This window comes from Phodopus roborovskii, unplaced genomic scaffold, assembly GCF_943737965.1.
Source record: "Phodopus roborovskii unplaced genomic scaffold, PHOROB, whole genome shotgun sequence".
Taxonomy (NCBI): domain Eukaryota; kingdom Metazoa; phylum Chordata; class Mammalia; order Rodentia; family Cricetidae; genus Phodopus; species Phodopus roborovskii.
In genome coordinates this window covers 3,191,507-3,219,386 of record NW_026126470.1, presented here as the reverse complement: position 1 = coordinate 3,219,386, position 27,880 = coordinate 3,191,507, and the positions used below count along the sequence as shown (strand labels likewise).

At 43.8% G+C, this 27,880-nt stretch overlaps 1 protein-coding gene across 1 annotated transcript in view; it reads left to right on the top strand.

Moving 5' to 3' along the window:
• The first annotated feature begins 49 nt into the window (after nt 1-49).
• Crybg3 (crystallin beta-gamma domain containing 3) overlaps nt 50-27,880 on the top strand; it is a 97,009-nt gene continuing 69,178 nt past the window's right edge. Inside the window, exons 1-2 of the mRNA XM_051191716.1 lie at nt 50-318; nt 22,763-22,829. Of these exons, the coding sequence (XP_051047673.1) occupies nt 170-318; nt 22,763-22,829 (216 nt within the window). The 5' untranslated portion in view covers nt 50-169. The remainder of the gene's footprint in view (nt 319-22,762; nt 22,830-27,880) is intronic.

Sequence of the window (27,880 nt, the reverse complement as noted above, 5' to 3'; positions counted from 1 at the left end):
GGAGCCGCACGGGGAGCGCTCGTGCCGGCCGGGCTGGAGGAGCCGCGCCGCCCGCCCGCCCGCCGGACCGCGCCGACTCGGGCTGCACACGGCAGGCCAGGGCTGCGGCCACCCGAGCTCCGGCCACCGGCTCGTCGGGGCCCGCGGACGTCGCGGCGGCGCGGGGGACATGTCCGGCGGCCGCAGGAGGGGCGGCGCCCCCTGGCACAGCTTCTCCCGGTTCTTCGCTCCGCGGAACCCTTCCCGGGACAAGGAAGAGGAAGAGGAGGAGAAGCGGGGCACCGGCCAGGCGACCGGCGCGAGCCGGGGCGCCGCCAGGTGGGAGCCGCGGGGGCGCTGTTCGCCCCTTCTTCCTTTGCTCGGGTTCCCTCGGGTCCCGCCCTGGGTGGATTAGATCTGGCGACGTTCTTGCTCGCGGCCGGTTCCCTGCGCGCGCTTCCTTTCCCGCCGCCATCGGGGCTCGCCGGTCTGTCCCCTGCACTCGGGTCCTCTCTGCGGCCGCCGAGGGAGGGAGCCTCACCCGGCTCCGCGGCTGCTTTGCCGTCTTTAGTTTTTCTCCAAGTGAGGAGTGAAAGAGTTTTGTAGCAAGAGCCTCCCAGGACTGCATCCCGAGTCTGAAGCCGTCGCCAGATTTGTTTACAGTTTAAATGATGCCGCCCTTCCTTGTCCCCCTCTCCCACTTGGGGCATCTGTCTGAAAGCTCAGATTCGGGGAAGCAGGGCTGGAGCTGGCTTAGTTTAATCGTCAGTGTGTGCTCTCTCCCCTCTACCCATGCTACTGTAAGGATGAACATTTGAAAAGACTCGTCTCATTAAAATGTCCATTTTTTAATCTTTTCTCCTCCCTGGAGGAGGTAACTCACTTCTTTCAACTTTTTTTTTTTTGAGACGTGAGGCCAACTTCGGTTGCACCAGAAGAACCTGTAACCCATGTCCTTGGAAGGGTGCCCTCTAGAGAGCTATATTTAACCTCACGCTAAAGACTTGATGATGGACTTCAAAGGAAAAAAAAAAAATCGGAAACAACCACGGTTCTAGTTCCATTACTACTTAGGGTTTGTGATTTGCTATTAGTACTTTGTGCTCCTTGGTGTTCCTAATTGTGAAACATTTCCATTCTAATCACCTGTTGGCTAAACACATCTTTCCAAGAAATGGCCAATTATAATTGACTGGTTATATTCCTTGGAAGTTTCAGATACTGTTGTCCTGGTGTTGACGGTTTAAGATCCGAGGTTTCACGATCCTTAATGATAGTTTTGAAATCGGACAAGTCTCACCTGGGATGTGGTTGCTGTTGTGGCGGTAACATCACTAACAATCTTCAGGGATATGAAAGTCGCAGACTCAGCCCGGGTCAGAAACATTAGAGTGGTGGAACAGAGTAAGCAGGCCAGTTTCCTATCAGTCTTGTCCTGAAATCCTGCCTGCTCCCCTGGCCTAGTTGCCCTTTTAAGGCAGGCGCTCCTCCATTGAACTCTCTGCCTGGGGCTGACTAATGTAGCAGCAAGATCCTCTTGGCCTATGGCTTCTCTGACTCTCCTCACCACCCCAAAGGCACAGGCTGTGGCTTTTCACAGGGAGATTTTGATTGTGCTTACGCTAGCACTAATTTTGGTCCTCAACTCTTTTAGAACTGGCCAGATGTTAAGGGGATTGCAGATAATCCTTGGTGTGGGTGTTTAGCTGTTTTTTTTGTGGGCTTAAATCTTTTCTTTTCGAAGATACAAACACACACAAAGCCCATGTTGAACGTGCAATGAAACAAATGGGACCACTCAGCGGTGGCCATCGTCCCAGTAATAGAACAACCCTGGTGTTAACAGGATTGGAAGCAGAATTGTGATTTGTCACTGTGATCCGGTTTCAAAATTACAGGGGCATTTTGGTTGTTTCTCCTTGTGGCAGTAAAACCTTTGGAGTGTTAGAGCAGGGTTCACCTTTTCTAGTAGTGGTTTTAGGGTAGAACTAGGGTAGATATGGTATTGATTTTTGTAGCAGGTAGCTATGTAAAGATAGCTAGGAAAAAGGCTCACACATAAAAGCAGTAATGGCAGCCTGTAACGTGTCTAGCAGTTTAAGATCTGGGATGTGATATTTGGCACAACTTTTGAGAACTTGAATGATCACAATCTATTTTACTGTAAAAAAAAAAAAAAAGTTTTAAAGAGAGCTGCTTAAACTTACCTAGCTGTTTTTCACATGTGCCCACAAAACTGGGGCCCCTTTTTGTACTTGACCTATGAACACCTGCCTTTTTTTAATCTCTTGGGATGAAATGTTTTTTTCCCCCTCTGGCTTTACCTTGCATAGGATCCTCTCCTGCCTGAACTCATTGTGTTGGCTTACGAGTGTTTTATTACTCGGCTTACTCATGCCCAAATACAAAACAGGATACTCACTCCTTAAGAACAGAACCCTTTAGCCGCTCCTTAAGAGAATTAAGATGGAAGGAAAGTATTAAGGAGACTGATGAAAGGCTGCTATGACATCCTCCCTCTCCACAGATGTTTATTCCCTACCAACGAAAACAAAGGCCAGTGGGAAAAGTTGGATAAACACCGGGTCTTTGGAGGCTGCTATGAAAATGTCCCTCACATGGTCATAGTTCTCTACTGCTTGCCTGTTTGGATTGTAAGACAGCCTTTGTTCTCACCGTGTGCTGTGTGCGCCTTGGGCTTCACTTGGTGTGAACACAGCTCTCACTGACTGCCTTTGCTGCTGCTGTGTTCTCACTGAACACCACAGAAGGTTAAGGACCACCCTTTTGTTGAGTATGTCATGTGCTAGTCGATCAGATCCCGGAAGTGCTTATGCCAGGATAGATTATGTAGAAATGAAAACTGCAATTAAAAGTTTTCACAGGAAACGCTCAAGAACTAGCAGACTAGGCCAGGAGGTGGGTGCACACACCTTTAATCCCAGCACTTGGGAGGCAGAGGCAGGAAGATCTCCGAGTTCGAGGCCAGCCTGATCTAGAGAGCAAGTTTCAGAACAGCCAAAGATATGTAGAGAAACCCTGTTTCGAAAAAGCGAAACCTAGCCAAAATCCTCCAGATTTTAATGTGTCTCATTGTGAGTTGTCGGGTTCTGTTGTTCAGCCCAGTTGATGAGCACCTAAGGCCGAACTCCTTAGAAGAGATGAGAGGAATCCAGTGGGGGTCTTATGGTATAGGTGACTTTAAATGGCTTTCTATGAGTTGTGGATGTTTCTGTTGGTAGAGAATTTGGGAGGGTGGGAGAAATGGGAACAGGTGTGGCAGACGGTACACGAGGCTTGCAGGAATTTAAGTTCTGTTAAGGAGATGCATGTTGGTAGATCGGGAGGGGGAGAGAGCCAGAAAATGAGGTTGGAATTGAGTCGTGAGGTCTCTAGAGTGAACAGTTGACTTTTCACCGGGAGTTTGGGTATTTTTTGATTTTGTTTTTTAATGGCTCTGTTAAATGGATTTGGTTGGAATGTGAAACTTAGGTGAACCTCTGCCTGCTTGTTTTATCTGCTTTGTGAAAATGATTGCACAAGCTGCTTTCTTGCTGTATCACACGATGAACCTGTTTACGGGTTCCATGCAATACCTGTAAGTCAAAAGGGAGCTCACATGGTGGCAAGAACATTTCTCAAGGACTCTGACTGTTCACTGGGCAGAGAACTTGCTTAAGTTTCTCATTTACATGGTACCCACAAGCTAAAGGGGTGCTACCCTTAGAGGCCTCTTACAGTTTCGAAGACAGTAAGGATGGGGTGGTGCTTAATGGTAGATTCTACTCGTACCTGGGGTGTAACAGTTCTTTAAACTGGACTCTCCTGTCCACTGCAGTACATCTGATGCCCGTGATGTCCACCTGCCAATTGCCAGTGACATCTCTGTAATTTGGCTACCTCAGAACACCTTCACCTTCAAGCAGGTGGATGGGAGGGAGAGAGTAGCAACACTCCCAGGTATGAATGATTTGTTTGTGATCGCAGGGGAACGGGACTCGAGGTTAAGGATTGAATTTAGGTCTTTGACTTAGTTACTCTGGTTCGTTATACACCATTTTCCCTTCCACCCATCAAAACCATACCTTTTCCGCATGTGTTAAAAACTGGAGATGGCTGGGTGCTACATGTCTTTTGTCCCAGCACTCAGGGAGGCAGAGGCAAGAGGATCTCTGAGGCCAGCCTGGTCTATAGAGTGAGTTCCAGGACAGTCAGAGCTACACAGAGAAACCCTGTTTTGGGGAGTTGGGGTCGAGGGAAACTGGGTATGTTGGATCATTCCTGTAGTCTTGCCATTCCAGAGGTTGAGGCAGGAGGACCGACTGCTTCAAATTCAAGTCTGAGTTCCATGATGAGTTCTAGATCATTCGGAACTATAGTATGTCTCAAAAACAAACGCAATACACGTTTGACTAAAGAAGCCCTTTGTTTCAGAGCGGGCACTGTGATTTCGGTTTTCAGTGAACTGTTAAGAGTATCACGATAGAAGAGTGTAAGACAGGCTTCGTGAACTCAAGGTCAGGGGTTGGGTCTTGGCTTGGTATTGTCTTTCCCAAACCAGGACATATAGTGATTTTCAGCCAAAGGCTTTATTTACCGGGTGGGTTTGTGAAATGTAGTTGGAGGGTGTTTGTACCTGTCAAGACAGCTGAAGGTGTTGAGTGACAGAGGTCAGGAAGCTAATGGGCAGGAGATAGGATTGGAAAAGTAAAGAAGAAAAAGAAAGTATTCGATGACCAGGCTGAGAGCTCTTGGCATTTTAGCTAAGCAGGGATGAATAAGGATATGCTTGTGCCATGCCAGCAATTCATACTTGAAGTAGTAAAAGTGCCTAGCAAATTCTAGACACCCTCAGAGGTGTGTATCTTATGGGTCTGCCAGGTTAACTTGGAGCATGGAACTTACTCTTGGCAGCAGAGAAGAAATGGTAAGCTGTTTTACAGTTTCAAGACACTACCTTTTGTAAGTGAGATTCCCCCTGGGTTCATAGGACACCTGTGAGATCGCTCACTTGTGAATTCTTGCTGTGGGGGTCCTTGGAAAAAGAATTCAGTTGTGTAATCAGAACTCCTGCCTTTATTGAGCCAGCAATGTTTTTTAAGCATTTTTTTTATCCACCAGTGGAAAATAAATAAAAAGAATAATGACAGTCTGAAAAGCAGAAAATAATCCCTCAACAAAGTATTCCATTCCCTACTCAAAGTTCTAATGAAGTAAGGGGCAGCTCAGCTATGCTGGAAATGCTAATACAGTGGTGGCAGGGAAGCTGGAGTTGATATAAATTCAAGCCAGGGGCTCCAATGAAGAGAGCTGCCATGAGATAAACACTGAAGAAATTACTGTTAACTCTTCAAGCTGCTGTGGTTGCTTTGTGCATGTATTCCCAATATGATGCTGCATAATGGACATATAAAAATGACTAAAGATGATGGAGTAAAACTAGCCTAAATATGTATGTGTGTATGTTTTTGAGCATGGATGATATGTTTGGTTCAGATCGTTTTTCTGTTTAGAAAAATATATTACATTTATTTTGCACGCATGCGTGCACGTGTGTGTGTGTGTGTGTGTGTGTGTGTGTGTGTGTGTGTGTGTGTGTGTTCATGGATGCATGTGTGTGGAAGTCAAAGGGCACCTTGCAGGATTCTGTTTTTGTCTTTCACCATGAAGTTCCTAGGATTGAACTCAGTTGTCAGGCTTAACAGGAATTGCCTTTACTGGCTGAGCCGTCTCCTTGGCCGTATTTCTTCAGTAATGTCATACAGTGGATAGCGGCTCTTCCCCCCAGTCTGTTTCTGCTAGTTTTGTTAACTCAAAATAGTGTGGGAGATGTGGTCATAGCTCTAGGCAGAGGCTGACAGTACTGCTTTCTCTCTGTTCCCCCTTGCCCCTCCTGGACTCTGCATCCTCAACAAGAATTTTGCATAGGTGGGGCCAGAAAAAGGGCATTCCTTGAGGATTCAGCGTTCCTAGTAGGCAGTGACCTGTGCACTCATACTTTGACTCTGCTAGAGGACCCGTTGAAGGTTTGCAGCTACAAATACCCTCCCCACCCCCCAGTGTTTGGCAGGTAGGGTGTTACTAGCTAAGTCAGGGGAACAAATCTCTCAGGACTCTGCCTTAGTGTTTCACTTCCGTAGTCTTTCAAGGAAGTGTTCCAAAACACAGAAACAGCAGTCTGCTTCGCCTCCTAGGGTTTTGTTTGTTTGTTTTTTCCTTTTTGTTACTGGCAGATGACAAAACGAAACTAATCTTTTATGATAGTCTTGTGCTTGGTTTTGAACAGATGCAGTATTCTTTTTTTCTTGTAGTCCTCTATGCGGCACTGGGAGAAGTTTCTTTACTTCACCTTGAGCACACACAGGGTTGAAGGATTGGAAAGGGTTCTCGGCCAATCAAATGTCTCACAGTGGTACAATCAGAAGCCAGGTGGCTCGTTCTAAATCTGAAGAAGCCTAGGTTACTGGACAGTGGTCTCTGCTTAACTTGGGAAGAGCCATAGGGAAGGCTGGTCTTGGAAAATGATCCTAAGTGGGAACAAAAGGCAATGGCGTACAGCTGGACATCTGGCCAGGTGGACTAGGTCAGTGCCTGCACAATAAGGAATTTATAGTCTTGTGAGCTGGGAGAGGAAAGCAAATGTATGCATTGTGAATTATGAATCTATTTAAACACAGGCACACAAGTCAGTATCCTTCAAATAAACTAATAGTGTAGGAAGATAGCATATTCTGCTTATTTGATAAGCAAAACTCCAGTTTGCCATGGATAGACAGGATCCTACTCGTCTCCTTTAAGGGAGGGTTGTGGTGGTGTGAATGAGCACAGCCCCTATGTGCTCACATGTTTGAATACTTGTCCCCAGTTGGTGGAACTGTTTAGGTTTAGGAGGGGTGTGGCCTTGTAGGAAGTGCATCACTGTGTTTCAAAAGCCCTCATCAATCCCAGTTTCCTCCTCTGCTTCCTGCTTGCCTGCCCAGATGTGAGCTCTCAACTCTCCCAGCCATCCCGCCTTTGCTCTGTTCTTGTGGACTCTCACCCTCTGAAACTTTTAAATGCAAGCCCAGTTACATGTTTCCTTTTGTATGTTGCTTGGCCATGGTGTTTTGCCGCTGCAATTTAAAAGTAACTGTGACAAGAGTAAAATTGGTAACGCCCCTTTGGAGGGAAACAGGAGTTTCTAATGATTATAGAGACCCTTTGAAGGGAAATGGAGTTTCTAATGATTATAGAGACCTAAGTACTCAGCAGCTCCCCTGTAGGAATTATGTCACACACACAAAGTTTGGGACAGGTTAAGTGGTGTGTGAGAGTGTAGTGAGTGCAGTGTTCTTTTAATGGCTAAAGAGGAAAAGATGACTCCTGTTAGGTAATAAATTGTACATCTATCTAATATTGTTATGTTAATATCATGTACCTGTTGGAAGGCATGGTGAAACGTGCTCTGTGCCTTAAGGGAGTATCTCCATGGTACATTTAAAAAGCAAACACAACAAGGTGCAAAGCAGAAGGGGGAGGGAATGAAGTGGCTGCTGCTAGAGCCCTGCAGCCCTTTAGCAGTGGCTGGGGACTGAGTTAAGGGCCAGGGAGCAGGGAGACTTTCCCAGTACAGCGTTTGACACTTAAAACTGGTGTGAAGTACCTATTATAGAAAGAAAGGAGATTGGTTTGAGATTTATTCAACATTCATCTAGACAAGAAGAAAATCTAAAAATTATTGATCCAAGTAGGATATATATATATATATATGTATGTATGTATGCATGTATATATAACATATATATATATATATATATATATATATATATATATATCTCCCATTTTTTTTTCAAGCATGAAAAATGTTGGCCAAGGATGCAAATAGTTGTATTGTGTACACTGTAGCACCATTTGGGTTTTTTTTGGGGGGGTGGTTGACAGTTCTATGGATTACTAATTTATAATGTAAAACTGGATAAAACCATAAAACTCTTAACTCATTTAGAGGTCACTTCCCATCCACCGTGACCCGGTCCCGAGTTACAGTACAAGGTGTTTGGCTCTTGACTCCCAGGCCCCAGCCTTTGCATGCCAGCCAAGTTCCTTCAGGCTAATAGGTCTGTAAAACGAATGCACTCTATATATTCAGAAGACTAATATGTTATTGGAAAAGCCATACACAAAAATACTTCGGTTAATCCCTCCACACGTGCCTCTCCTTTTGGATCACATGACTTGAAAAAGCATCCATCTACAGGCTTGTAAGAATTGAATGTCTCCGTGTCAGGCACTTTCCTAGGTTCTGGGAACCCAGCAGTTAGCAAGATGTGACCTAGATTTTGGTCTTCCTTTACCTACCACTCCTTTCCCTTTGCCTGTCTTGGTGAGACTGGGTTTCACTCTTACCCAAGATAGCCTCAGACTCACTGTGTAGCTCAGACTGGCCTCTCCCGCCTTAGTTTGCCTGGTGCTGGGCTCACAGGCATGCACCACCACATTGGATCACATTTTTCTTCCTCTCCTAAAAATAAGCGCCCCGCGGGAAGGCAGAGGGGTGTAGAAACAATCAAGAAGTGTGAACCCATTCTTGAGTTTTTGTTTTTTTTTAAAGAGGAAATTGCTTTAATTACACATAATCTCTTCCAGTATTTCTGTGTCACTGTCTAAATAATGCTTCATTATTACTTACTCATTTTAGGTAGGGCCTGCTAGCTTCTGATTATGGTAGATGAGTACATATTTTACCCCCTTCCCAGTTCCTTCACACACTCAAACAGTTACTGTCACTTGAGGGACTAAATAAAAAATTGAGCCTTCAGATATTTAATTACTGTGTAAATTTTATTTAGCTAAGCCCTGTATTATGATTGCTTCCTTCATGTGACCTTTTGGTCTTCCTGGAGCAAAACTGCTTTCTTTTTTACTTTCTCACCATTAACTTCTTCGAGGATGCCCAAGCACATATACAAAATGTTCTCTTTTCTTTCCATATTACAAAATTATATTGCTCAGTTCCCCTCTGTGCCCCCGAGATCCCTTTCCTCCGGTCTCGTTTCCCCCTCTAGTCAAATCTACACCAGCTCCTTCCAATTTTGGATTACATGTTTTCCTTGGTTAAGTCTCTAGTTATGCAGGATTATGTCCAACAAGGAATAGTAGATGTGAGATACATTTTTAGTTTTTACATTTCTGAATATTTTCCCCTATGGATTTTGAAGCTGTTTCTCCGTTTACTTGAATTCTGCTGCTATTAAGATTTTTTTTTTTTCTAGGAATCTCATTTGGAGGCCTTTCATATGTTACTAATTTTTTTCCTTTGTAAATTTTAAGAAAATTGATTCTCCTTTTAATCCAGTACAAAGATGAATAGTAGATTTTCCATCGGCTCCTCGTCATGTTGGCAGGCATTTGCTGTGTCCTTTTCTATAGAAGCTTTTGTCTCCATCATCTAGCTTGAAGGGTGTTTCTAAAACTCCCCTTTCAATGGTCCCTTGTACTGTGCTTGGATTCTAGACCTTGGAGAGTTTATTTTTCCCCCCCAATTTCCTACCAGATATCTGTAATTTCTGGGTTTTAGTTGGGATGTGAGTTAACATTTTCAATCTTACATTTCTTCCTTTTTGTCCTCTAAGTCACTGGAATTTTTCTGGAATTCTTAGGCTATGCCAAAATGACAACTGCTTTTGTAGCCATTTACACTGTAGTTTTATCTGCCCTAAATATTTTCTGTCTGGCTCCTCTTCTAAACTCTCTGTGGTACCCCTTGCCCATTTTATCTAGTAACTGATTTCCTTTTATTGGCTCCTTCACTGTTATTATAGTGTTTTTCAAAAGGACAAAATTAAATGTTTTCTCAAAAATAAAAAAACAAAAAATCTCTGTGAATGTCACTGCTGCTGAGCTTGCTGCTGGCATGCACGATTGTTGAAATGTTCAAAGTCTCTCCTTATTCATCTTTAATCCCATCACCAGGAGACAGAGGCAGGTGGATCTCTGAGTTTGAGGCCAGCCTGGTCTACAGAGCTAGTTCCAGTGCAGCTAGGAATATACATGGAGACACTGTCTCAAGAAGCAAAATGAAACAAAACCCAAAAGACAGACAGATATTAGGTGTTCAGTGCCAATTTCTCTGAGACTGTTGGAACAGAGAGAAGACCCATGGTGATGGCTAGTACTCCCAGGTGGCTCCCTAAATATTGGTGGTTTCATTGGTTTGAAAGAAAATGGCCCCCAAAGGGAGTAGCAGTATAAGGATGGGTGGTCTTGTTGGAGAAGTATGTCCCTGTGGAGGCGGGCTTTGGGGTGATATATATATATATATATATATATATATATATATGTGTGTGTGTGTGTGTGTGTGTGTGTGTGTGTGTGTGTGTGTGTGTGTGTGTGTATGTGTATATGAGTATATATATATATTCAAGTCACACCCCGTGAGATAAGCCACTTGTTGCCTGTGAGTCAGGATGTAAGAACTCCCAGCTCCTTTCTAGCACCATGCCTCCCTGCCTGTGAAGATGATGAACAAAACCTCTGGGCTGTGAGTGAGCCACCACAGTGAAATGCTTTCCTTTATCAGAGTTGGCTGTGGTCATGAAGTCTCTTCACAGCAATAGAAACCCGAAGGCATTGGCATAGCATGCTTTTTTTTTTTTTTTTTTTTTTTTTTTTTAGGAATTTACCTTGTATTTATCTTTTATGGCATATAGTTCCAGAAATAACCTGAAATGGTATTTCTGTTCTTAACATGCACTAATGTCATGTAATTTCTAGAAGTTGTGTGCCAGAAATTTCTTTATTCTTTGCATTACATTTATCTAAAAAGTAGATGCTGCCTCAGCGACCAACTAGAATTTTCTCCTCTTGAAAGTGCCAGCCTTCCTTCCACAATGGGATGTGGAACATTTCAGTTCTGGCAGTGGCTAGGTGAGGTGTAAAAACTTTTGCGTTCTAGCGAAGCACGAGGGTCAGCTGGAGGCAGCCTCTTGTTGTTTAGTGGAAGTTGAAGCTGCGAGCTGTAGTGATTTCAGTTGTTTCGCTGTTGTAAGTGGTTAAGTAAGGATCTGCTTCAACAGTTTGGCATATATTATGAAACAAGGAATTCACCACTGTGCAGTATTTCTAGTTTGTCTGGTTATTTGTTCTTAGTTGTATTTTCATGGTTTTTGTTTGTTTTTTACTCAACAGTACTAGGTCATTTAAAATCTTTTTTTTAAATAGTAATTTATGATTTTGTAAACTAGGCATTAAATCCTATGAAAATATAAAATAAAGGCATATTCAGAACTTTGGCTTCCCAAAGATAATGTCCCATCCTTTTGGGTCATTCCCCATGTACACGTGCAGATAATTTTACAAGTAAAATGTTCTCTTTGGGATTGAAATTTATGTATATCCCCTCAACAATATTGCTTTAATATTTTTTTTTTTACAACAGCACATACCTAAAATCTCAAAATTTAATCCTTATAAAATCTTAATTGTACCTGCCACCATTTATCAAAGTCATGTTTAATATCTTGCATAGATTTTACGTTCTATTAGATGAGAGAAGACAATAAATGGTATAGATCGCTACATAGCGTACTGTAAAGTTTAACCAAAGCAGCGTGAAGGAACAAGGCAGCATGGAAGTGTTGGGCCTAGAATAAGGTCTAGGAAGTTTGATCACCAAAGCCTTCTACTGGGTAGCATCTGAGCAGAGACCTGGGCTGGATCTGGGAGTGATGCATGAACGCATCCAAACAAGAACTCTGCAGAGTGAGAGGGGCACCATTGGAAGGAGCGGAGAATTCACAGTATTGTGTGCAGACCCAACAGAGTGGAATGAAGAGTGTCCATGATATGGGGAGGGACCAGAGCCAGATGAACTAGGAGTGAGGAGGCCCTGTCAAGAAGTTGAGATATAATGCAGCTTTTGAATATTTTGAATATTCACGGCCCCGTGCTCATATATTTACAATGCATGTTTGCGTTTATCTTGGAATTTACAGAAAAAGGGAGAGGGGAGTTGGAGGTGGTATCGGCCATGGTCAAGCACATAGGGCTCTGGAAGACAACATTGGGCTTACCCTTTGGTCCGCAGCCTTCCTTCAGGACTGTTTTTTGAATGTCATGTGGTTGACTGCCCCGTGCTAGTATTTATTTATTTACTTATTTATTTACTACTTTTTGTGATACTGGTGACCTAACCTATAGCCTTGCACTTAGACAAGCCCTCTCTCACTGATTTGCACTCTACTCCCAAAGACCCCATTTTAAAAAGCAGCTGTAGTAGCAGTTTGAGAATTCCCACCAAAAGTGGAAGGCTCCTGATGTCGCTTCCCTTCTCATGAGGAGGGTCACAGATGTTCAGAGTCTGAAGGGTATGAGTGAGCAAAGGATTCTGGGAAGAAAAGAGCAGCCATACCAGAACAGCGAGTGGAACACGGTGCCACTCAAGCTGCTGAGAAACGCACTCCACAGACTTGGACTGAACTGAAATTATGGGCTTGTGTTGTAGGACGGAGACAGAAAATAAAGCATCATGGATATGTGAATCACAGAAGGCCAGCATATGGAGTAGAACAGCAACAGATACACTAAGGTTGCAAAGCATCCAGATCTTGATTTTTTTTTTTTTCTCCCTCCAAAGATTTTGAAATCATTCAAATGCCAGATGTTTGAGCTGAAATGCGTGCTGTTTGACTGCCTTAAAATTGCAGCCTCTAGTTACCTTTTAATTTGGAGCCCAGAAATAGTGCCATAACCACCTGTTTTATGTCCTGTTAATGGTCATTTACAAAGTACAAGTACTGCTCTACTGCTGGCAGTCATCATGTACGAAAGGACAGTTTTCCAGGTGGTTGTCTCTGAATCATTGATGTGGAAATCTTTTTTTTTTTTTTTCTTCTTCTTCTTCTTCTCAGAGGCAGAATAGGGCTTGCTAGATGGGATTGCAGGCTAGTGCATAAAAGTCAGTTCAATTCATACTAGACATTAGAGCACTGAGCAAAGGAGTCTAGGACATGTAGTGGGAAGCTGTATTTCTACAAAACAAAATCTTCAGGGTCATGTCCATGACGTAAGACAGCTTCTCGAACGTGTGGGTGTAATATTCATGGTATAGTTATATGTAGCTCAATAAATAAATGATGCAGAGACTGATAATCAGGGTTCAAGATTCACACTGAAGATCAGAAAAGCAAAGCTGCTGGCCTCTAGCTCTTCTTACCTCTACCTCAGCTCAGACCGAAGGGACCTCAGACTGCCCCAGACTTCACTGCTCCTCAGATTCACTCAGACGCTATGCTCTCCTCAATGTGGCTGGGGTATGAATGCCAGCTCTGAGATCCTGTTCCTGTCTTAAATACCTCTCATCAGTCCTGGGACTAAAGGAGTGTGATCCCAAGTGCTGAGATCATCTTTGTGTGAGCTGTTTCTCTTTAGGACTGGATAGATTTCTTGTAGCTCAGTGTGGCCTTGAACTAGCAGAGATCTGTCTACCTCTCCCTCCCAAGTGGTGGGATTAAAGGTGTGGACCATCACTGGCTGGCTTCTATAGCTTGTGGCCGATTTTGCTAATAAATCATAAATTATTTTTCTGATCTTCAGCTTGAAGCTTGAATGCCACCCTCCCCGCCCCTAGTATCGGACTCTGGGTCTTTTATTTATCGTGCTACAGTTAAGGACCACAGTGAGGGCTAAGATGTTGGCTAAGGGAATAGAGGACAGGCCTGGAAGGTAGCCCTAAGTAACTTTGAGATAAGAGACAGTGGACACTTCTCTTTGTTATAAAGTAGTGGCATTAGTTTTGATTTGTGGTTGGCTTCCTGGACCCAGTCTTTTTCTTCCTTTCCCACAGATTAGTCTGTTTTCTTTTTATCACCAACCCTGTAGTTGCAGACTCGTAACATCCTGAGATTACAGGTCTGGGAGCCATCTCCTATTAGCTGGCCTGTTCTGAAATTTACATATTTGTGAAATCACATCCAGAATGTGATGTTGCTGAAAAAGCCTTTTGTCCCTAAGGTGCTTCCGCTGAAATAGTTAGGTCTATTTTGAGTTGTAGAGATTTTTTTGTGTTTCATTTAAAATTTGTGTTTACTAATTTCCTGCATTTTGGTCACCCATTCATTTTTTTTTTTCCTCCACCCCCTTCCACTGCAACCACATCCCCTCCTCCCAACAAGTCTCCTTCCTGCTATCCTGTCTTTTTATTTTGTTTTGTGGCCCATTGGGCTAACAAGAGCCACTAGGGTGGGCAGGGGTGTGAAACTGTCCAATAAAGCGTAAGTCATCAGCATCTATACCACTGAGGACAGTGCCTCTGCCTCCCCCAGCAGCCCATCAACTGTTGAAAGGTCCCAAGGAACACTTTTAGTATTCTGCAGAACATAATTAGTTCTGGTGACTACAGCTGGACAGACAGTGGGTCTGTGAAAGCCCCTTTTGCTGCATATCATCTTTTCTTTAGTCCAGGGGGGGATTGGAGCATGGTGTTCACAATGTAATGAAGGTCAGATTCTGGCTGCTTCTAGTTTCATCACAGGAGTTGGGTCAGGTAATCTGTGTGGCGAGAAGCAACATGCCAGAAAGGACAGGCCTAATGAGGCTTCGTGGCCAGGGTCTAAATCCAGCTGACATTAGTGAGGAGAGAGAAAACCATACAGACCCGCCCTGTTTCCTTTCCCTCTATCACCAGTCCTGTGGCTGTAGACCTGGGGGACAGTTTCCCTTGTGGCATGGAAATGAACCTGCAGAGAGGGGACACGATTTCAGGCGTCATGGGTCTGGGAGGAATGGAAGAGAAAGAATATCAATTCTAATCAGAAAAGTCAGGTGTGACCTACTTCCCAGAGGACAGCCAGGTGGCAGGTGATGCTTAAAATGGAAGGACTTTCCCAAATGGGAATAAGTGACCTTGTGTTTAGCAGTATTCAGAATCACCGCTGATGATGATGTCCCTTCAGAGGTTGCCTCGTCTCTAGAAAAGCTAAAACATCATCCATCTATAGAGAAAGAGCCTAAGCCCCCATCATCCACTCCAGCATCTGCAGAGAAAAGGCTGAGCCCCCATCATCCACTCCAGCATCTTCAGAGACTGAGCCCCCATTATCCATTCCAGCCATCTGTAGAGAAGAGGCTGAGTCTCCATCATCCACTCCAGCATCTGCAGAGAAGAGGCTGAGCCCCCATCATCCACTCCAGCATCTGCAGAGAAGAGGCTGAGCCCCCATCATCCACTCCAGCATCTGCAGAGAAGAGGCTGAGCCCCCATCATCCACTCCAGCATCTGCAGAGAAGAGGCTGAGCCCCCATCATCCACTCCAGCATCTGCAGAGAAGAGGCTGAGCCCCCATCATCCACTCCAGCATCTGCAGAGAAGAGATTGAGCCCCCATCATCCACTCCAGCATCTGCAGAGAAGAGACTGAGCCCCCATCATCCTTCCAGCATCTTCAGAGAAGAGGCTGAGCCTTCATAAGACACTTGAGAAACTGTACTAAGATCTTTAGCAGTTCTGGATTTTTCTGACAAAGCCAGAATCATGATGTGTGAGAAAAAAATGTCACAGGAGGACAAGTATTCACAGGAGCCCGGGTGTGAAGAGCTCTCCTTTCCAGGAGTGTCTTCTCTTCCCCACCAACCACACCCCACTGGCAGGCTTATTTTAAAAAGAAGCCAAACTGTTTGGAAGGTTTAAGCCTAAATATTTGCTTCTGTCCCCTCCCCCTAAGAAACTTTGCTCAATGAAAGGCTGCTTTGTTAAGCCTATCCTCCGGCAGCAGAGGAAGCGGCTCTTTGACCCCACCCACTTGCGTGTGACTGGCGGTGCCCTTGTGCCGCTGTCAGCAATGTGGACTGCAGTGAGGGCTTTCTCACTGCAGGTCCCGTCCTGTATTTGGGCTACTCTGTGTGCTCATTACAGTCACAGCTGTTTGCTTAGGCTGAGCAGCAGGGTTTGGAATCGGTGTTCTGTGAGTTCTGGTTAGTGTTTAATCTTTATGTATCGACACTGATACTATTACATAGTGGTCTTCTTGACCAGATCTCTCTCTCTTCCCTATATAACTGCCAGGTGTTGATTTCAGCTGAATCCAGAAAGGCGCTCAGTTCATTGTTAAAGAATGTGGTGTCAGAGGGTGACCTCAGCTGAACACCTGGGGACGGGGGTGATTGTTACAGTGTAGATTCCTCAGCCCACTTTAGTTGGCTTACTTGACAATAAGATGTTTATTTTATAAACCCAGCTCCCTGGGCGACTCTGTTATATGTTCAGAAGGCTTGAGGGAGACAAAGTCTTGTTTTTGTTTTGTTTTTACTCTTTTCTTTACTGCTAAACCCCTAGCACCAGGGAGGATGCCTAGAACATGTAGTAAGAGGGTTGCTCTGTATCTGTTGGGTTGGTTAGTTATTGGGCCCAGCCTCATGTTTCTTATCTGTCAAGGATTCCATTATCTTGTTAGAACTTATGGGCCAGAACCACATGGGAATTATTTGAAGTTTAGAGTGCTAGCATACCTTCTGTTTTTCATTACCCAGAAGTTTTATGTGTAGCACAAAACAAGTAAATGTGTAAAGGCCACGTGCTGGAGTCCTGGCTTTCAGATATGGTCTGTAGAAGTTTGCTTAGAAATAAAGGCTCACAGGTTACAGTGACCTTCATATTTGTGCTCTTTTAGTTAAGCAAGACAAGGCTGTGCAGAGATGCCAAGTGTTTGTGTCTGTTTGCAATAATGGTCCTTGCCTTTTTTTCTCCCTACTATGAGCTAATTGCTTTCTAAAAATATTACCATTGAAACATTCTATGGAAATATCGGTCCCACAGGATTTTACATTGTGAGCAAACCATAGGAGTGGACGATTGCCTTACATGAAGTTTAGCATTATATGGATTTGAACATGTGTCTCTTTCCCTTGTGCTTTTCAGTCTCAGTGGCTCATTTTCCCTTTCCTACACAGCTTGCCAGTATCCACTAGTGAGTGTCTTAACCATTGTGTTTTTTCTCTCTCCCTCCCTCCCGCCTTTTCTTTTCTGTTGTTGTCTCCGCTGTAAAGATGACAAAGTACCCTTTTACTGGACAGAGTTTCGGGGGGGGGGGGAAAGAAGTAGCAAATATTAAAGATTACAGCTTTATTTAAGTGGACAGCTTTAACCTTGCCTTGTAGCAAAACAGGTAGGTATTCAAGAAGCATGAGGTCTCAATGGAAGGAAGTTGATCTTCCTTCTAGGGGAGGAAGAATGTTGTCAAAGTTGTTCCTCTTGGTTGTTTCTGTTTTTTTTTTTTTTTTTTTTTTTTCCCTAGAGTGTGCCCTGTAGGTGAGTTGTCCCCTCTCTCTCTCTCTCTCTCTCTCTCTCTCTCTCTCTCTCTCTCTCTCTCTCTCTCTCCCTCTTTCTTCTTTCTTTCTTCCCACCCTTACCCCTTCCTCCTCCTCCTTGTTGCTGTTTTTGAGACAGGGACTCACTATGCAGCCCTGGCTATCCTGGAATTCAGGATGTAGACCAGACTGCCCTTGAACTCACAGATGAGTTCTGTGATTGTTTCCCTAGTTCTGGGACTAAAGGCATGTGCCGCCATGCTGGGTTTGGGTCTCTTTTCAAAGAGGGAACTTTCTAGTGTTTGAAATCCAGCAAATTGGATTTTGACCAGTTTAGGTTGTGATTTTTAGTGTGTTTCTGGCAGTAGTTATCCTTGTGTGATGCATGTATTCCAGATAAATAAAGACCTTCCTATGTGTGTTGATGCAGACTGTTAGGATAAGCAGCACAGCTCATATTTGAAATGAAAATTAAAGGGTAACTTACGACTTTTTGCAGTCAATATTTTTGCCTCAAGCTTTCAAATTCTCTATAGTCTATTAAGAGATTATGTGACATGTAAACTGTGTGTGTGTGTGTGTGTGTGTGTGTGTATGTATGTATATATGTGTGTGTATGTGTGTATGCGTGCATGCTGACCTTGGTCCATAACAATTCCATACAATTTGGAAAACACGTTTTAAGTACTACACAAAACACAGTTATTAAAAAAGTATTTAATTAAACATTTTTATTTCATTAAATACTTTTGCTTCCTGAGGTTAAATTTCACAGGATTGCATAACAACCTCCATGATTAATCAAGAGCAAAAACAGAAAAAGTTTTAAAATATCTACTAAAAAGATTTTGTTCCTGCTGAATCATCTGTGCCCTAACCTGCCCCCGCCCCATTGTCCTTAGAGCAAGATGTATGGCTGCTTTGCCATTTTGTACACTGCCTCATTAAGAGAAGCCTTGTTTATTACTACAGTGTTCTCAGTGGAACCAGGTTTCTGATGGAGTATGTGCACACCAGTTGATAATAACCTGTTAAAAGTTGGAGTGCTTTCACAGTACTGCACACCATCCTGAGCTGTGTGATAGACAGAAGTGATACATTGACTTTAAAAGTTCTGATTTGAGTTGAGCAAATGGGCAGACAGCTATTACAATAAAAAGCAGGAATTTCTGGGTGCGGTGAGAACAAAGAAAACACAGTCGAAGCTGAACCGTGAAATATTAAATGTCAGTTCATGCAGAAGTATTGCAAACAGGAGAAAGTAGTTTGTTGGCCTGAGAACTTGGCATCTTCTAGCAGTGGCAAATGATTCTATGTGGCAGGTATATGTCAACCGGGTAGAAAATGTGTGTGTGTTTGTGTGTGTGTGTGTGATCCTTCATTTTACCAATGGCTAGAGTTGAGTTTTTTAATAGAAGAATGCCATGATGACATCACTTTTACCTTCTTGTGAAGAATTAATTAAAGCAGTGGAATTCTATAGATACAAGAGATCAATTAAAACAGGACTATTATTATTAGTCAAGCAATGATGATTATCAATAAATCCCAATGTTAACTTATATTTAGGACCACTGCTTAGCTAGCCCAGCTGGGCTCTCATATCCGGCCCTTTTGCCTCTGCAGTGAAGAGGGGAGTGTGATCCCAGCCTAGCCTCGTCCTCTCCAGCCTAAACACAATTATGAAATGTGTTGTTTGTGGCGCTCAGCTACCGCTCCACACATAGCACATTTTAAAGTTTTGCATTAGTGGTAAGAATCATAGGGATTAAAAAACATAGGGAATAAATTTTAGAGACTTGAAGCTTCTGGTGACGACTCAGTTGAGCTTTATTTAGTTGTTAGTACCATACTTTCTGCTGAAAACTGTTTTTCAAGTGTGTGTATGTATGTGGGTGTGTATGTGTAGCTTTGTGCATGAGTGTGACGTGATACACGTGCGTGTGTGCATGCATGCATGTGTATGTTGGATGTGTCTGCACCTGTGTGTATGGTCTTGCAGGTAATGACAGCTGCTTGCAGGCTTTCTACTTTAGTTGCATGAAGCTTGTCTTAATTAGGGTTACTATTGCTGTGAAGAGACACCATGACCACGGCAACTCTTATACGGGAAACATTTAATTATTGTGGCTAGCTTACATATCAGAGGTTCAGAACATTATCATCATGGCAGGGATCATGGCGGCATACAGGTAGGCATGGTGCTGGAGTGACCTCCATCTTTCAGGCAGCAGGAGGTTAACTGACTATCACACTGAGTGAAGCTTGAGAAAAAGACCTTAAAGCCAGCCCCCACAGTGACACACTTACCAATAAGACCACATGTCCTAATAGTGACACTCCCTTTGGGGTCCATTTTCTTTCAGACCATCACATTGTACTCCCTGGCTCCCAAAGGCATGTAGCCGTATCCTAATACAAAAATGCATTCAGTCCAACTTCATAGACCCCGTAGTCTATCACTGTCTCAAACTTATTTCTAAGCCTGAAGTCTAGAGTCTCTTTTAAGATGCATGCAGTATCTTAACTGTAATTTTCCTGTAAAACTCAAAACCAGAAAGCATCATATAATGCCACAGGATATACTTTACCATTCCAAAACACAGGGAAGAGAGCAAACCAAGGAAATACAGCCTGAAAACCAGCTGGGTAAAACTCCACACTCGGCATCTCTGGGTCTGATGTCAAAACACATCACATTTCTTTCTCTTGGGCTGGTTTCACTGTGTTAGTGGCTCTCCTCAGCAGGTATCTATCCCAGGACTCTGGCTGGCATCTCTAACATCTTGGGGTCTCCAAGGGCATCCAGGTTTTAACTTCACAGCTTCTTGCAATGGCCTCTCCTCTAGGCCTCCATTCAGGGACACCACTGACACATGCCTCGCCTCGGGAGCTTTCTTTAGGCTTGGAGGCAAATTCCACCAACCATTTTTACCATCCTTAACTCTAAAGCCAGAACCAAGTGTCCGAAGCTGCCAAATTCTACTGCTTACTGGGGCTGGAAGATGGCCCCCTGTTTAATTACATCTTCACCAGCTTTCTGTTTTCCTTCACTGCCTAAATTTGACTGTCCTTGAACTTGCACTTTAGACCAGGCTGGTCTCAAACTCCAATCTCCCGGCCTCTGTCTTGAGTGCTGGGATCAAAGGCGTGCGTCACCACAGCACCACACCGTTCAGAAGTTTAGCTGTGAGGGGTCTTGTCCTGAGGTCACCACTCCCTTTATTCCGTTTCTTACCCCATATCTCCTTGAACAAAGACTTGCTCCATTCCACTTTGTGGTGCTCTTTTCTCAAATATTGCCCTTGGGCAGCTTGCCCCTTTTCATTACACATCTTCATTAGAGTTAGTGGAATTACTCCTACACACCTCACTTTAGCCTCAGGCAAACTTTTCAAACCAGGGCAAAAGGCAGCCACATTCTTCCATCAAAATATCACGCACGAGAGCGATCTCTAGGCAACATACTAAAATTCTCCTCTGAAGCCTCTCCAGTGAGTTCAGCTCATTCTCAGTGCCACTGGCTTCCATGCCCCTGGTAGTACGGCCAGTTAAGCGGTGCTTGAAGCATTCCACTGCTTTCCTAACCCGAAGTACTAAAGTCTCAGTTCCTCCAAACAAGACCATGGTCGGGCCTATCACAGCAATACCTCAGTCCAGGTACCAACTTGTGTCTTGGCTAGGGTTACTGCTGCTGGGAAGAGGTACCACTCTTTTAAAACTGCAATCACTGATGTGTTCTTAGTCTATGAGATGTGTATGTCACCGTTCTGTATTTGATTTTTACTCTCATTTTTGACAAATTCATGCATGTCGCTTAACATACTTTGGTTATATTTACCTCACCCCACAACCCTCTCTTATCCCCTCTCCTCCCTCTGCTGATTCCCCTTCCCTTCTTAACTACATCTTTCTCCTTTTATGTCCTTTTGAGTCGCTTACCTGGGCATGGGCGGAGGTGTCAATACTTTCTGTTTTTCTTCCTATAGAATTTTCCGTGTGTTGAACCCATGGCTGACATATTTCTTTTAACACGTTCACTTTTTCCTTGAACATTTGGAATACTTATGGGCCTAGCTGTGTCTCTGTGCCCTTTATATTCCTGCACAGAGTCTTGAACTTAGAAAATTGTAATCCAGTGTATTTTCCAGGTGTTGATGTGCTTTGCATACTCTTGTCTTTTGACGATCACTGTTAATTCCTTGGGTATTCTTCAGAATAGCACTGGGGTTTATGGGTAGAAAAGTCTATGGTGTTTCTTCTTCCCATCTCATTTGCTCTGGGATTAGTCTTTCTTTATATGGTCTGAGCTTCCATGCTTCCATGGGTCCATGGTTGTCGTGGATATGCTTGTCCCCTGTCTCAGGGCTCTAAGGTTGCACACTGTAGTCAGGAAGAAAGATCACGTTCTGAAATGGGTTGAGCTAGTTTTTCGTGGGATGACATCCTTTAACCTCTGTTCATTCTCATCTGCTACAGGATTACCTTTGCTTGTCCCAAGTTGTGTGCTCTCATGTTAAACTAAAAACAAAGCATGGTCCCTCAAAGTACTGTGTTCTTAGACTCCCTACCTTCAAACCTCCCCAGGCGATACTGTGCAGAGCATGCAGAAGCTATTATTTGCTTTGTGATCCAAAGTACTTTGTTCATTCAACAGCTATAACATTTAGAAGCTTGCATCATTAAAGACTACTCACCAGTCTCCCCAAATTGTTTTGTGAAGCCCCTGACTTGCTTGCATGATGTGCTAAATGCCAAGCACAATACTTGGTACATGGTAGGCAGTCATAATGGTCTTCATTGGAAGTGTTCAGTTTGTCAAGAATTAGAGAAATAAGAAAACATAATAATGTGTAGACATGGATGCCTTTAGAGTTAAGATGTCTGTCTGTCTAGTAGCCATGGACAATGCAGTTTAGTTTCAGGTGTCATTTCTTGGAGCATCTGTGAATGCTCCACATAAGACAATTAAGAGTGACTTCTGGAAAATTTGAATTACTTAGGTGCTATCTCGGACAATTTGGGGCCAGATAAATCTTCTATCTCTTTTTAAACAGTCACAGAATTCACAGGGAGAGACCATATGTTTTTATAATGATAATGCTGAATAGAAATATCACTCAGCATAGGTATTAAAATAATGTCAGGCTGTAAAGAAGCTTGATATAAATAATCAGAGTGTGCTACCTGTAAGGATTCAGGCATTATGCTGGCACATTACTACCTTCCACCATTAGGCTAGCGCTGTACCAGCACTTTGCTTTGCTCTGCCACTGTGATGGGATTGTCAATATAAGACTACAGGTAGGTAGCATAATGATTTCACAGAACTTCCCGAAGCCTGGATGAGCAGGCTTTCCAAGTTTAAATTCCAACTAGCCTACTCCTAGGATCACTGTAGATTAGCGGCCTTTCCACTGCTGATTTGAATAGAGAACCTGTACCTGTACGTGTTGAATAATTTCCCTTTAATCTCAGAAGACACTATGGTTTTTGTTTTTCAGTGGTGAAAATGAGCCCATGAACACAAGTCAGAAAAAGGGAAATGCGATTTCCTCAGAAGCAGTAAAGGTATGCTTTAAACTATTGTTTGTAAATTATATGGTGCAACACCAAGGAAAGTTGACATTTTATGTGTGTAGAAGAGCATGTTCATTTTGCATTGAGAAGGTTATCCTGGCTGCAGTGTGAGGCATTTAGATGTTTGTGCCTTAGTTTTTAAAAATCTGAACCAGCCCATAGACATTTCATGGTTTCTTTTCTGATAGAAATTTTAAAGGTTAAGTTGCTTTTTTTTTTTTTTAAATGATACAGACACCTCCTAGTGCTCTGGGGAGGTCCAGATTAATACTGTGTCCTGCTACAGTGTGAGCGACCTTTGTTAGCTCCCATATAAGCTTACTGGGTTCTACAGGACGAGCACCAGCAATGTACAGGCAATGTACCTATCTGCATAGCTGCCAAGGAGTGGCTGAGATTCTTAAACTATTGACCTTTTCAGTTGTCCTAAGAGGTTTTCTAGGAAATTGGATTTTTTTTTTTGCGGGGGGGGGGGGGGGTATTTGGCCAGCTCTGTCACCACAGTTGTGGCTTTGGGTACTAGTTGCTTCCTTTATTTTTATGTGATTTGTGACAGTCGTTTCCATCTGGGTATTTCAGGTTAAGTTAGAAGAACAGAAAGTCCTGTAGGTTTTCTACTGCTCTTGCATGTATGTACTTTTTAACATGTTGAAAACTGCACACAATGTACGAGTACTGCATCTGAGACGGTTAAGGCGTGCGTTCTTTCTGCTTTGTCAATGAAAGTGAAAATAATCTGTGCTTTATTGAGGGAAAAAAAATAGGTCAGAGTCCCCTCTTCATTGCTCGCCTGAGTTTGACTGGTTTCTGTCTTTTCCAGCCAGGGTCTCACTGTGTAACCCAGACTGTGTCTGCCCCTGCCGTGACCCCCACTCAGGCTTCCGAGAGTTGGCATTGTAGGGTACATCACCAGGCCTGACTCCTCTCTCCGGCTTTCTAACTTCTCCTACCTACTTCTTGTCTGCGGACAATGCCATGGCGGCTTTTTTCTCGCTTCTTTGGTCGCTGAGAGTTAATTTACACAAGATTCGCACTTCTAATGCTGTGTTTGAAGTCTTGCCCCTGTGTCTCATGGCTACTTCTAAGATCTCAAACCCAAGGATTCTTTGGCTACCAATTCCTGTCCATCTGTCTGTCCTCGTTGCTTCTACACCGTGGGCCTTCATCAAGCTTTTCTGCTTTCTTGGTTCCCTGTTCTCTTGGCTTCTGCTTATTTCCCTACTCCCCCTGCATCCACCTAGACTTTCTTTCAGCAGACTTGGATAAAGGAGTCCAAAGTTCTATCACCAGAGACTGGCTCTGACAATCTTCTTTCCAGTCTTGGTGTTTGGTTCTGAGCGCCCGGATTGCATTCTGGCGTCTGGGCAGCTGCATAAATACCACTCTCATAGTCATGAGATTACTCAGGGTTGCTTGCGTACAGGGACATCCAGCTCATCCATGATACAAATGACACAGGACATTCTTAGCTGGAACATTTTGGTCCATATAACTTTTTATTGATCTCTCTCTGTCCCCCCTCTCCTTCCCTCTGTTCCTGCCTGTCTCTCTTTGGCTCGTTCGCTCACTCTCACTTTATCTTCAACCCTCCGGAAACCACTGGTAGAGTTTCTTCAGCCGTTCATATGGACCTATCTTTAGGGAAGGCTGCCATCTAGGATTAAAACGCCTATATGTATTTGCTGAGTCTCAGCCTGACTCCAGGACTGGACTTGACTGGGGGCAGCAAGGGAATGAAGCAAAGATGTGCAGAGGGACAGACACACAGAAAAGCTGGAACTAGGTGGCCTGGGCGCTCAGGTGGAGAAACCGAAGCGCCTCATAGATCAGTGTTTATTTTGTACAGGTGAATAGAGAGGAAGGTTATTCTATAGAGATGATCAAGGAGAAGGGGTATAGCGGTCTTGTAGTGAACTTGTAACGGCGGCCACACCCCCTGTGGGCGTGGCTTTCCTTTGCTCCCTCCTTTCTGTATTTTTCTGCATATTTCTGCCCCGATCAACACCCATTTATCATTTATCTTGGGTCTAGTGAAGTAATTAAATCCTTGCCTTCAATGGGGTTACCACTCGCAGATGAACAGGGAGGCAGAGCGTACGGTAAAAAGCTGGGTCAAAGAGGCAGGTTTAGCTGATCTCAGAGGAGTGGTCTCTGGAGAGAAGGGAGAAAGCTATGGCGGACATTTCCAACGCTGTCAACAATCCTGCTCGGACGCTAGAGGAAGGTTTTGCCATCCCTCTGAGTCACACTCCAGAGGGAAAGCTTCGCCATTCCCAGGGGTGTGAGGTCACTCAGGCCTTCACACACTGAGGACTTCTCCTCTCCCTGTGTGTATTGATAATACCACCAGCAGTCCCATGACTTAAGGGTGAAAACAGTTGAAAAAGGCTAGCAATGGCGTTTATTGTTACTTTGAGCAGTTTCAGTTGGAGATTTTTCATTTAGTGAGTAGCCTGAAACAGGCTGTTTGTTTTATTTCTAATGACCAGTTTTCCGAAATGCTCGCTGCGCAGCAGTGTGATATATTTTACCATGTTTCCATCCTGTTAACCCAAATTGTGTGCAATCTGTAACAAGGGGAAAATGTAACAGGGGTTTCCCTCTGCAGTCAGAAGCACAACAGATTTATGATCAGTCAGCATAGTTGTATATATCTCACTTTGTATTTGACATTGAGGTATCAAGTCAAGATTTCAGTGATGTTGCCTAAGATGTTTGAAGAACAAAAATGTATTTTACTTTTGAATACTTACAGCTATAGCGTAATAGTTATAATTTGGACACCAGTAAGTTCTTAGTCCTTAAAATGTCATTTATATGTGTTATAGATCCTCCGGTTTTTCCAATATTGTTAGTTATTTTTAATGCTTGCCATGTATTTATTCTACTGGGGTATGTATTTCTGCAATGTTAGTTGGATTTTTTTTTTTTTTTTTTTAATTTTAGCTGGAAAAACTTAGCAGATATTTAGCCATTGTCTTGTAGCCTTTTTTGTTGGTGGTGTTTTGTTTTTGTGTTTTGAGGCAGGGTTTCTCTGTGGCTTTGAAGCCTGTCCTGGAACCAGCTCTTGTAGACCAGGCTGGTCTGGAACTCGCGGAGATTGGCCTGCCTCTGCCTCCTCTGAGTGCTGGGATTAAAGGCGTGCGCCACCACCACCCAGTGTCTAGTAGCCTTAACATGTCACACTGTGCTCTACAGTTTTGTTTAGAAGAGATTGAAAACATCTTATGCCCTTATCAATTTCAGAGGAGGTCTTCCCCTTCTTCCCTGTGAGATGAACTCATGCAGGTCCACACCCCATGCACCGTGACAGAGGTCCTGGTCCCCCTTCCTGCATCCTCTGTACCCTATCTTGTCTGCTTCTAGCCCTCGTCTCTGTTGGCTTCTTGCCATGTGTCTCGGCTCCCCCTGTGTGTACATAAGTTGACAGCAGTAGTCTCTGAGGATCTGATTACCTGTCCCCACTCTGTCACTCCACTCGGCTCCTACATTTTCCTGAAAGATTTCATATGGAAGTCTGCCTTAAACACTTCCAGTTCTTGTTGATTTCTCATCTGACTCCTGCGTTCCCTTTAGTGACTTCAGACCCCAGATGCGGGAAGCTCAGTGCTGTTTGTCACCTGTCAGGGATGCTGCTCTGGCTCCTTAATGAATGAGGGCCATTCCGTCACTTTAAGGTCACTTAATGGCCCATTCCTACTCACGCTCAGTAGCCTTTTGTTCTCCATTCTCGGTCTGCTTGGCCAACTGAAACACTCCATACTCCAAGTCTTGTTTGCTTTTCCAGAAAGCCTTTTGGCTTATCTTTGCTGTAGAACACTGGGCTTTAGCTTCTACCTCTGGCTGTTTCCTTCTCGTTTCTGTCACTGTTCTCCCTGGGCTAAATGACATGTTACATAAATGTTTCACATAGATAGATGCTGAAGGTGCCTCACGATCCTCCTCAGTGTCAATCCTCCACACACGATGTCTCGCTATCCTTGGTTTCACCTTTTAACTCTCAGGTCTTTGCCTGGTTTCTCTTCCCCTGGGAACCTCAGACTTGATTAACAGTCCTGCCCTGTTGAAATCCCAGTATCTTCAGGCATGCTCTATACTTTTTGTGTGGTTTTTTTGGAGTGCAGGCTGAGAAGCGGGGAGAATTATCTGCCTGGGACTTGGATGCAAGCATTAAAAGTAGCTAACAGTGTTCGAAATATAGGAGGGTCTATGTACACAGTATATAAGTGACGTGTGTGTGTGTGTGTGTGTGTGTTTGCACATACATGTACAGTGGTACCAAGCGTCGTAATTAGAGAATAACTTGCAGGAGTTGGTTAACTTTTCCCACCATGTGGGCTCTAGAAGATGGAAATTGGGTCGTTAGATTTGGTGGCAATTTCCTTTACCTGCTGACCCATCTTGGCAGCCTATACAGTGACTATGTCAGTTTATGCACATTTACTATTTCTTGTGTATGTGTCCCTTCTTTCCTTCATGGGTGAAGTGTGGTAGTCAGATTTAAGTGTATTACATGTTTTCTTAGTAAGAGAGTCAGTTACTAAACAAATTTTGTAAAGTACTGCAGCCTTAATAAAAGTTTGCTGTTTTTTATTTTCTAGCCATTTAGATAATATCAGTGTCATTTTCATTTAATATAAAAATTGTGGAACCTCTCTTCAAGCATGGGAACACTTTTTTTCCCCCGAAATGTAGTCATCCCTGAAACACTCTGTGTAAACAGATTAAAGCAGAGCTCCCTGTTGACTGTGGAGTCCCCCGCAGCCTCACAGGCCATGCTTGTTCTCCGCCAACTGTAACACGTCTTTGGAGCAGTTTTTAAAATGACATGCGTGAGGATGGAAAGAACATAGTCTTTGGAACCAAACACCTGGGCTTGAGTCCCACATCTCCCATTATGTGGTTTTGTAACTTGGAAAATGTTCTCGGCCACTCTGAACCTTGGCTTACTGACCTGCTGTAGGGTGTTCGTCCCTTATTTCCTAGAGGTGTTTTAGAGCAGACCGCGATGGTGTCCAAAGCACCGGGCCATGCTGGTCTTG